The sequence below is a fragment of the Scylla paramamosain genome, chromosome 18, assembly GCF_035594125.1.
Source record: "Scylla paramamosain isolate STU-SP2022 chromosome 18, ASM3559412v1, whole genome shotgun sequence".
NCBI lineage: Eukaryota > Metazoa > Arthropoda > Malacostraca > Decapoda > Portunidae > Scylla > Scylla paramamosain.
Window position 1 is genome coordinate 16,799,650 of NC_087168.1, and position 10,000 is coordinate 16,809,649.

The following is a 10,000-nucleotide window of genomic DNA, read 5'->3' on the forward strand; positions in this document are numbered from 1 at the left end:
TCCTCCCTTCTTCTCCCTATTTTTCTCCTTCATTACACTCTTCTCCTGTTCTCATTCCTATACATTTTCTCTTTTATCACACTCTCCTTCTCCTCCGCCTTTTCCTTCACACTCTCCCTTCTCCCTCCCTCCTTTCATGTGACTTCCTACCGCCTCGTGTGTGTGTGTGTGTGTGTGTCACGGAGCCTCGCATGTCTCGTCTTGATGGTGGTGTGTCCAAAGTCGTGTCTTGCTAAGGCTACTAAGGGCGGCACATTGATTTTTTCCCGTACATAATTCACTGGTTGACACATTACGAAAGCAGTGTCTTAGAGAGAGAGAGAGAGAGAGAGAGAGAGAGAGAGAGAGAGAGAGAGAGGTGATCGGTACTGTATTCTCAAACGTTTCGGCCCTCTATCTTCACTACTCTCTATGCTAGACGAGGCAAGACAGTTCCTCCCGATTCCTTGCAAAAAAAAAAAAAAAAAAAACAGGACTTCTTCATTCATACTCTTCACCCGTCTTTCTTCACACCCTTCTTCCCTCCTCCCAATAAATCAGGAATAATTTATCTTAGGCACAACAGACGCGCGAAGCAGGGCAAAGATTTCTGTGAGACACGAAAAAAAGAAAACGGGGATTCACCAATAATCCCTTTCCGAATAATTTATCCTCGCTACAGTTCCTCGGATCACGCAAGAGCATTTTGCCGATAAATATTTGGTAATGGGGAGTGAGAGCGTATACCGGGTTTACATTATTTTTTTCTATTATTCATCAGTAAAAATATTCTGATCGTTATTCAGTTTTGTGGCAAGGAAGGAGCGTTTCTGAATGTTGTTGTTTGGTGTTGTGGTGGCGCAGACGTGGTGCCGAGGAAACTGTTGCCTTATTTGGGTGCGTGTATGGGGTTTGAAAGTCTCTCTCTCTCTCTCTCTCTCTCTCTCTCTCTCTCTCTCTCTCTCTCTCTCTCTCTGATTTCTAGTTATTTATAATTTTAAAGATAGTAAATTATATAGCTTTCTTTATTTGTGAAAATGTTAAATAGTATCTTTTTTATTTATGAAAGGATTAGTTATTGTGGCTTTTTATTCTTGCTTATGAAAACGTTGAATAAGAGTTACATTCTCTCTCTCTCTCTCTCTCTCTCTCTCTCTCTCTCTCTCTCTCTCTCTCTCTCTCTCTCTCTCTCTCTCTCTCTCTCTCTCTCTCTCTAACCCCTTGCGCCTCGTCGTCCCCAGGCGGAGGAGCATGTTCTCCGCCTTCCGGCCCCGCCCCGGCGAGCCCAAAGAGAAGCAGTTCCTGGTCATCTGCTACAAGGACGCCCTGGCGGAGATACAGGACATGGTAGGAATCAACGCTCCCTTAACACTGTGACTCTTTTTCTCCCTCTTCTGTTACAACCTCTCTAATCTTGGACATGGCAGGAGACAACACGCTCTTCACACTGACTATAACTTCTTCCTTTCTTGTTACACTGATTCCAGTCTCGGATATAGCAGGAGGCAACACGCTCTTAACACTACCTATGACTTCTTCTCCCTCTTCAGTTACAATCACTCCAGCCTTGGACATGTTAGGAGGCATTACGCGCTTAACTCTAAATTGACTACAACTCTTCTCCCTTTCCTATTACACCCGTTCCAATATCGGATATCTTAGGAGGCACCACTCTCTTAAAACTAACTATAACTCTTCTTCTCCCTTTCCTTTTACAACCACTCCAGTCTCGGACATTATAGAAAGTACTGAACACTAACTTCAACACTTAACACTAACGCTGACTATGGTTCTTCGTCTCTTTTTCCTGTTGCAAGTCTTACTATTTTGGATCTTCGCGTAGAATACCTTAGCTAATCTTCTCAATGAACGAAAATTTTTGTTCTGTTACTAAAAACAACCTTAAGATAAAGACGCCCACTTCATGCACTCCTTTCTAACAGTTCCCTAACACCACCTCCCTTCTCCCCGTCCCGCAGGCTCGCTCGTTCAACCTGATGGGCCCCAAGAACCAGTGGCTGTTCACGGTGCCCAACACTCACTCGCTCAAGTATGACATGTACGCTTTCCTCGCCAACATGAAGGACGGAGACAACCTGGCCTTTGTGTACAACATGTCCGAAATAAACCCCTCTACCTCCTGCCAGGTTTGTGTGTGTGTGTGTGTGTGTGTGTGTGTGTGTGTGGAGGGTTTTTTTGTGCTGGGGACTGGGCGAATCGAGTGCCTTTGTTTCCATCTGGTCTTGAAATTATGTATATTTCGTGGCAACGCTGCCCTCTGGTGGTTGGAATCTGAACTTATAACGTGACAACACTGCCCTCTTGCGGTTAAAATCTGAACTTGACAACCCTGCCTTCTGGTAGTTGACATCTGATCTTGTTCCATGACTAGTTTGTCCTCTGGTGGCTCAAATCTCAAGTTCTTCTATGATGACACTGCCCTCTAGTGGTTGAAGTCTGAACTTGATTCATGACAACGCTGCCCTCTGGTAGTTGAAACCTGAATTTACACCGTTACAACATTGTCGTCTTGTGGTTGAAATCTGGGCTTCCATCATGATACTGCCATCTGGTGACTGAAATTTGAACTTGAGTCATGGCAATCCTTCCTTCTGGTAGTTGAAATCCGAACTCCTCCCATGACTACACTACCGTCTCGTATTGGGAATAAGCCACAAGTAGAATAAGTTTAATTTATTAGCAAAAAATCGTAATTCTGAAAACCTAAGAAGTATTTTTATTCTATAGATTAAAGAATAAGTAAATACTACTCGTACATAACCCAATGCATGACTCCAGCGCCCATCCGCGATTATTATTATTAGCAGTTCAGATATGACAAATGGAAAACATGAATACAAACAGCCAGACCCACACACTTCTTCGCACATCGCTGCCATTACCCTGACACCATGCTATGAATAGATATGAGAGGCGAATCTGCGTATTGTGCATCCAATAGACTACTGAATTTATCCGAGCTCGTTTATTTCACCATTTGTGGCAACTTTACGTTAAATGAAGACGGAACAAGAAAAAAAGAAAAAAGAAGAAAAATAAAATAAGAGAGAAGAAAGAAGAAACACATTTATCATACTACAATGGAAGTAACTGATGAGCTCACGGGTGTTTTCATGATTCTGGTTTTAATTAACAAGGATTCTACATGATCGCTGAGAAAATACGACTTATCACCTCAGTAGCATCTGAAAATTAATCCTTATGAGAGAACAAAGGGGTTGAGAATATGAGTCATCGATACTCCCCTCTTAAAACTGCTCGCTACTCAGAGAACAGAGAATACCTTTGGCAACGTGAGGCGGGCGCGTACCACAGTCTAGCAAGGGCGTTATTAGAGTTAAGGGGTAGTATTGGGACGAAAGACACAAACCCCGCCTCCCTCTTTCCTGTGTAGGGTCCCATGGTGTAATGGTCAGCACTTTGGACTCTGAATCCAACAATCCGAGTTCGAGTCTCGGTGGGACCTAGTGTATGTGTGTATGTTTTTTTTACTTGGCTTTTTTCCTTTATATTTCTCTTTCTTTCAGTGTGTGCTGAATTCTCTCTCTCTCTCTCTCTCTCTCTCTCTCTCTCTCTCTCTCTCTCTCTCAGGTATTGATCGGCAGCCATGAAAGGTCTTACTGCTATGATATTAAAGGTCTTTTACAGCTTCATGTTAAGAGTGCCGTCAGCTGCCTGGGGACGGTCTTATGCAATGATTAAGAGCATTCTGTATTAAAGTTATGTTACCTTAGACTGGACTCCCTTGGCTTAGTTATAAGTTAGGTTAGGTTAGGTTGGGTTAGTTTAGGTTGGGTTAGTTTAGGTTAGGTTGGGTTAGGTTTGGTTAGGTTAGGTTAGGTTAGGTTGGGTTAGTTTAGGTTAGGTTAGGTTAGGTTTGGTTAGTTTAAAGTTAGGTTGGTTTGGATTAAATTGGGTTGGTTTGGGTTGGGTTAAGTTAGGTTAGGTTAGGTTAGGTTAGGTTGGGTTAGTTTAGGTTAGGTTAGGTTGGTTAGGTTGGGTTAGGTTAGGTTAGGTTAGGTTAGGTTGGGTTAGTTTAGGTTAGGTTAGGTTAGGTTGGGTTAGTTTAAAGTTAGGTTGGTTAGGTTAGGTTAGGTTAGGTTGGGTTAGTTTAGGTTAGGTTAGGTTAGGTTGGGTTAGTTTAAAGTTAGGTTGGTTTGGATTAAATTGGGTTGGTTTGGATTAGGTTAGGTTAGGTTAGGTTAGGTTGGGTTAGTTTAAAGTTAGGTTAGGTTTGGATTAAATTGGGTTGGTTTAAAGTTAGGTTGGTTAGGTTAGGTTAGGTTAGGTTGGGTTAGTTTAGGTTAGGTTAGGTTAGGTTGGGTTAGTTTAAAGTTAGGTTGGTTTGGATTAAATTGGGTTGGTTTGGGTTGGGTTAAGTTAGATTAGGTTAGGTTGTGTCGTTTTGGATTGGGTTAGGTTTTAATAAGTTAATTAGGTTAGGTTAGGTTAGGTTAGGTCAGATTAAGTTAGGTCAGGCAGTGTTAAAGTAAAGCACGTCGGTTCAGGCATAGTGAAGTCAAGTATGAGTTAGGTTGGGTCAGGTTAGGTTAGGTTAGGTCAGGTCGTATTGAAATAGTGCATATCAGTTCAGGCATAGTTAAGTCAAGTTTGGGTTAAATTATATTTAATTTAGTCTAGGTTACTGTTAATTATTAGTTTAAGAATTTTAATATGTCAAGTCGCTTTCAGACCAGACATTACATTTTTTTAACCTTCACGAAACAAGACAAGCTTTTAACCTCCAATTCAAGTCCGTAATCTCCAATACAAACCTGTCAGTCTCCAATACAAACCCGTAATCTCCAATACAAACCTGTTAACCTGCAATACAAACCTGTAACCTGCAATACAAACCTGTTAACCTCCAATACATACATTTCCACCTCACAACAAGAAACACTTTTAACTTACTCTCCACATAACAAGACAAGAATTAAGCTCCACATCAAAAAGACAAATTTTCAACCTTCACTTAACTAGGCAAAGCTTTTAAACCTCTCTACATAGCAAGACAAACTTTTAATTTCTACATCTGTTATCCATTTTTTTTTTCCACGCCAAGAAGGGGCTTAGAGGAAATCGTTATAAATTCATAAATAAAAAAAAAAAGGTACTCTCTGTGTAAATGCAAGCTTGCGGTACTGAACAAGTAGGTATTAATGAAGGTTTGGTGGAAGGAGTCGCTTGTAATGTCATGGAAAGGTCTCTCTCTCTCTCTCTCTCTCTCTCTCTCTCTCTCTCTCTCTCTCTCTCTCTCTCTCTCTCTCTCTCTCTCTCTCGCTTAGTGAGAATTATTGAATTTGATTTATGAGAGAGAGAGAGAGAGAGAGAGAGAGAGAGAGAGAGAGAGAGAGAGAGAGAGAGAGAGAGAGAGAGAGAGAGAGAGAGAGAGAGAGAGAGGCGTGCATAACATGTCTCCTGTACTGTACTGCATGAAATAGGACAGGAACTAATAACATCTGAAGACAACACATCCATACCGCCACACTGGATGAAGACACATGACCTACTGGAGCGCATGGGAGTGATTTAAAGGGCACAGATGAGAGAGAGAGAGAGAGAGAGAGAGAGAGGGGCACCTTGGCTTAGTACATACAGGAGGCCTCTCGGTATAAATGGCAGGGTTTAAGTATGGGTTGAATATCCTTAGGGACTTTGTGAATGCTGTTATTGATGATGGCAATGAGTGGTAGATGCTATGGTGTATTTATTGGTTAGTTTATGAATGAGAAGAGGGTTAGTGTGTCAAAGGGTTATTATTTGATTCCCATACAGATGTCGCTAAGAGAGAGAGAGAGAGAGAGAGAGACGGACAGAGAATTTTCAACAAGATTACTAGAGTCTGAACAACAGCCACAAAAACTCCACAAAGAATTCACCCATTACCTCTACTTCCCTTTCCTCCCATTGTCCCCCCGCCTCTCCCCCTACGAAAAAAAAAAAACTAAAAGAGCTTCGAAATAAAAGACCAATCAAATTCCAGAGGTTAGTTCCACTTCCCCTATGAATAATCTAGCTATGACCCTTTTTCTTACGTCACAGCATTCACTAATCACCACCCAGCCCCGCGACGTCACTTCCAAGCGTTAGGTAAAAGAGTAGAGAGTCAGGAGAAGGGAGGGGGAGATGCAGTGCTGGGGACCAATGAGGGAGTAGTAGAAATGATCGCCACTAGATGTCTCTGATTGCTGGCGTGTTTTTTTTGGGTTGAGGTGTTAAAGTTACTGTGGTTTTGATGTATTTGAGACAGTTTGGTGTTTTTAAGAGAGAGAGAGAGAGAGAGAGAGAGAGAGAGAGAGAGAGAGAGAGAGAGAGAGAGAGAGAGAGAGAGAGAGAGAGAGAGAGAGAGAGAGAGAGAACACACTTTAAGCTGATAAGAACAGATACTACACTTTGATAGAGAGAGAGAGAGAGAGAGAGAGAGAGAGAGAGAGAGAGAGAGAGAGAGAGAGAGAGAGAGAGAGAGAGTACTTCCTTTAATTTGTTTACCCGTCCGGAGTGTTGATGGATTGATGGTGTGTGTGTGTGTGTGTGTGTGTGTAAAGTTAATAATGAAAGGTGTGTCTTATGGTGGTGGAGATAAGAATGTGTTGTGTTGGCTGGAAGTTATGGTGTGTTAGTTGTTGTTGTTGTTGTTGTTGTTGTTGTTGTTGTTATTGTTGTTATTGATATCGTTATTATTGTTGTTATTGTTATCATTATCATTATTTGTACATCAACAACAACAACAACAACAAAACTACTACTACTACTACTACTACTACTACTGTTACCACCTCCTCCTCCTTTTCCTTCCTCCTCCTCCTCCTCCTCCTCCTCCTCCTCTTCCTCCTCCTCCTCCTCCTCCTCCTCCAGTCACTACCATCATCACCACCACCATGTCCCCTCCCACACCTCTCGTCTCAACTATACCACTTTCTCTCCCCTGCAGAATGGCCCTGACTGTTACATTCGCCTGCTCATCTCTAACTACATGACAGCCACGTCGGAGGCACTCATGAAGGAGCATGAAAACTTCCTGCAGGTCTGTAAGAGAGAGAGAGAGAGAGAGAGAGAGAGAGAGAGAGAGAGAGAGAGAGAGAGAGAGAGTTTGTGTGTAAATTACTGGTGTGTTTTGTCTCCATCGTCAGATGTTAAACTACCTTGTAATTCTTGTTTTTTTTTTTTACGTTTTTTTTCTTTTTGTTTGTTATGTGGTGCTATTTACGTACGTCCATGTTTTACTCTCTCTCTCTCTCTCTCTCTCTCTCTCTCTCTCTCTCTCTCTCTCTCTCTCTCTCTCTCTCTCTCTCTCTCTCATTATCTCATTACCAAATTTCAAAGCATCTAATAATTTTCTACTTTTGTTACTTGGTTGCTAAAATTTATTTGTTGTGTAACGTGATTTCGGTATTTTTGCATGTTTATTGGTCATTATGTTGCTAATATTGTTCTTCCTTCCTTCCTTTTTCTCTTCTCTTTCTGCTTTTGGCTTAATTTCTCTTACAAACTTTCTCCCTTTGTTCTATATCTTCATCTTTATAATTTAAATTTCTACCCTGTCAATTTTATCACCTTTCGTCTCTCACACTATTTACCCTTTGCTTCTTTTCACCCTTCGTTCACTCTTCTTTATATATCTTCATTTCATCTTTAACTTTAATTCCTGCCCTTTTTTTCTCTCTCTCACTTTCTTTCATTTGAGTTACACTGTCTCTTCTTTGCTTCTTTTACCCCATCGTTCACTCTTCGTTCTATACCTTCATGTCATCTTTAACTTCATTTATATCTTGTTTTTTTTTTCTTTCTCATCTTCTTTCGTCCCACTCACATATCTATGTTTCTCTCCTCTACAGGTGTCTGAGGAGGAGTGGGAGGAGGTGAAGCCGTCGCCAGGTGCTCGAGCTAGCAAGATTGTGAACATTATGAAGGTGAGGCTGGAAGGTCGAGGGACAGCTTAGTGTAATGTGTGTTGTAAGTAAGGAGTGTGGCTGTCATATGGTGCTGGTGGTGATGTACTGAAAGAATGGGTTTTGTGGTGGTGTATGGAGATGTTGGGAGTGGTTTTCAAGGGTGTTGCGTTGTGTTAGTGGTGTTTTCAAAGCTGTTGTGTTGTGTTATTGGTGTTTTCAAAGCTGTTGTGTTGAGTTTGGTGGGGTTTTCAAGGGTGTTGTGCTGTGTTGCGTAGTGTTTTAAAAAAGTGCTGTGTTGTGTGTTGAGTGATGTTTTCAAGGGTGTTGTGTTATATGATGTTTTAAAGAGTGTTGTGTTGTGTTATATGATGTTTTAAAGAGTGTTGTGTTGTGTTTGATGTTTTCAAAGGTGTTGTGCTGTGTTCCGTAATAGTTTAAGTGTCGTGTTGTGTTATGTGGAATTTTCAAGAGTGTTTTCAAGATTGCAATGCTAGTTTAATAAGACTACACCATCAAAAGGAACAAAAAAAAAATCATGAGAACCCAATTAATCATCTCTGTGGTCTTTGAAAACGGCCCACATGAGACCTAGAAGTACCTGAGCATACGAGATGTGGCAGTGAAGACGTTAAAGAGAAGCTGCGTTGGTTGTGTAAAAGACCTCAGACGTGTTGCTCTTACGTGACGTGTCCTGGCAGCTCCTAAAGTTCACAGCGCTGCGTGGAGCCAAATTCCGTGACATTCCTGGCTACTGGAGGGGAAGGGATGGAGGAACAGCCGGGCTTAGATGTCGAGTAACCTTCTGTATTTACTTCCACTTAGCTTATCACGTTCTTGCACTCTTGGTCCTCCGATCTGCTAAGAATGTATCAATTGTCTGGTTTTATATGAAGGATCTGTCACTTATTAAGATTTGAGAGGCGAAGGATGTAAGAATTGTCGGTTTTTATGAGAGGAATGACGAAGAATGGATTAAATGTTGGAATTTTTTGCTATCTTAAGTCCTCCGGTCTGCTAAGAATGTATCAAGTGACTGGTTATTTATGCGAATGTTGTCTAAGTATCTATCATTTGTTAGGTTTTGAAAGGCGTGTGATCTAAGAATTGTCAGTTTTGATGAGAGAAATTACTAAGGATTAAGTAAGTGTTGGATTTTCTTGCATTCTTAAGTCCTCTGGTGTGCCAAGAATATATCAACTGTCTGGTTTTATTTGAAGATTGCCTAAGGATCTACCATTTGTTAGATTTTGAAAGACGAATCATTTAAGAATTGTTAGCTTTTAAAGGAGAAAAAAAATCTATCATTTGTTAGGTTTAGAAGACGAGAGATCTAAGAATTGTTAGTTTATATAAGAGAAAAGACAAAAAAATAATAATTTCTTAAGTCTTGTAAAGCAAGAGAATTAAGAATTGTTATTTTTTTAAGAGAAATGACAAAGAATGTATTATTTGTTATTTTTTTAAGGGGAAGGACCCAAGGACTGTCAGCTTGAATAAGAGGAATAACTAAGAATCCATTAATTGTTGGATTTTTTTTATAGAGATTGTTTAAGAATTCACCATTTATCAATTTTCGTGAGAGGATGGCTAAACAGTCTATCAAATGCCAGGTTTTGTAAGGCTGTGTAGGAATCTATCAGTTCTCAGATTTTCAAAGGAGACTGTCTAAGAATCTTTTAGTTTTCAAGGCTCGCGAGGTCGTGAGAGTCTATATAATGTCAAGTTTTGCAAGATTATCCAAGAATCTATAAATTCTTCATCTTTTCCAAGGAGTCTGTTTAAGAATATATTAATCGTTTGGTTTTATAAGGACTGTCTAAGAGGCCATACATTTTCAGGTTTTCTAAGACGCGCGTTTAAGATTCTATTGTCAGATTTCATAAGGAGACTCAGCAGGTCAGAGAAATCAGAATAAAAACAAGCAGCAGATATAACAGATATGAGTGTGGCAAGCTCATCTATTCCTGACCTTGACTGTGCAAGAAGCAGCTGTATGTACCCTTGTAATGTCCAACACTTTACTGCGTCGTGATATATTTTTCTTGCGGCATTTACACTTGAATGTTAGAGTCCGAGTGAGATTATGAGGGTTGGTTTATGCGTGG

General features: G+C 40.7%; 1 protein-coding gene and 1 non-coding gene across 3 annotated transcripts in view; both read left to right on the top strand.

Moving 5' to 3' along the window:
* Nucleotides 1-10,000, top strand: part of LOC135109184 (ionotropic receptor 93a-like) — a 42,965-nt gene that overhangs the window by 18,071 nt on the left and 14,894 nt on the right. For both annotated transcript variants that reach the window (XM_064020340.1, XM_064020341.1), the window contains exons 6-9: nucleotides 1,221-1,326; nucleotides 1,959-2,126; nucleotides 6,935-7,027; nucleotides 7,839-7,913. In XM_064020340.1, the coding sequence (XP_063876410.1) occupies nucleotides 1,221-1,326; nucleotides 1,959-2,126; nucleotides 6,935-7,027; nucleotides 7,839-7,913 (442 nt within the window). The remainder of the gene's footprint in view (nucleotides 1-1,220; nucleotides 1,327-1,958; nucleotides 2,127-6,934; nucleotides 7,028-7,838; nucleotides 7,914-10,000) is intronic.
* Nucleotides 3,395-3,466, top strand: Trnaq-cug (transfer RNA glutamine (anticodon CUG)). The gene has a single exon. It is a non-coding gene; the product is annotated as a tRNA-Gln (tRNA).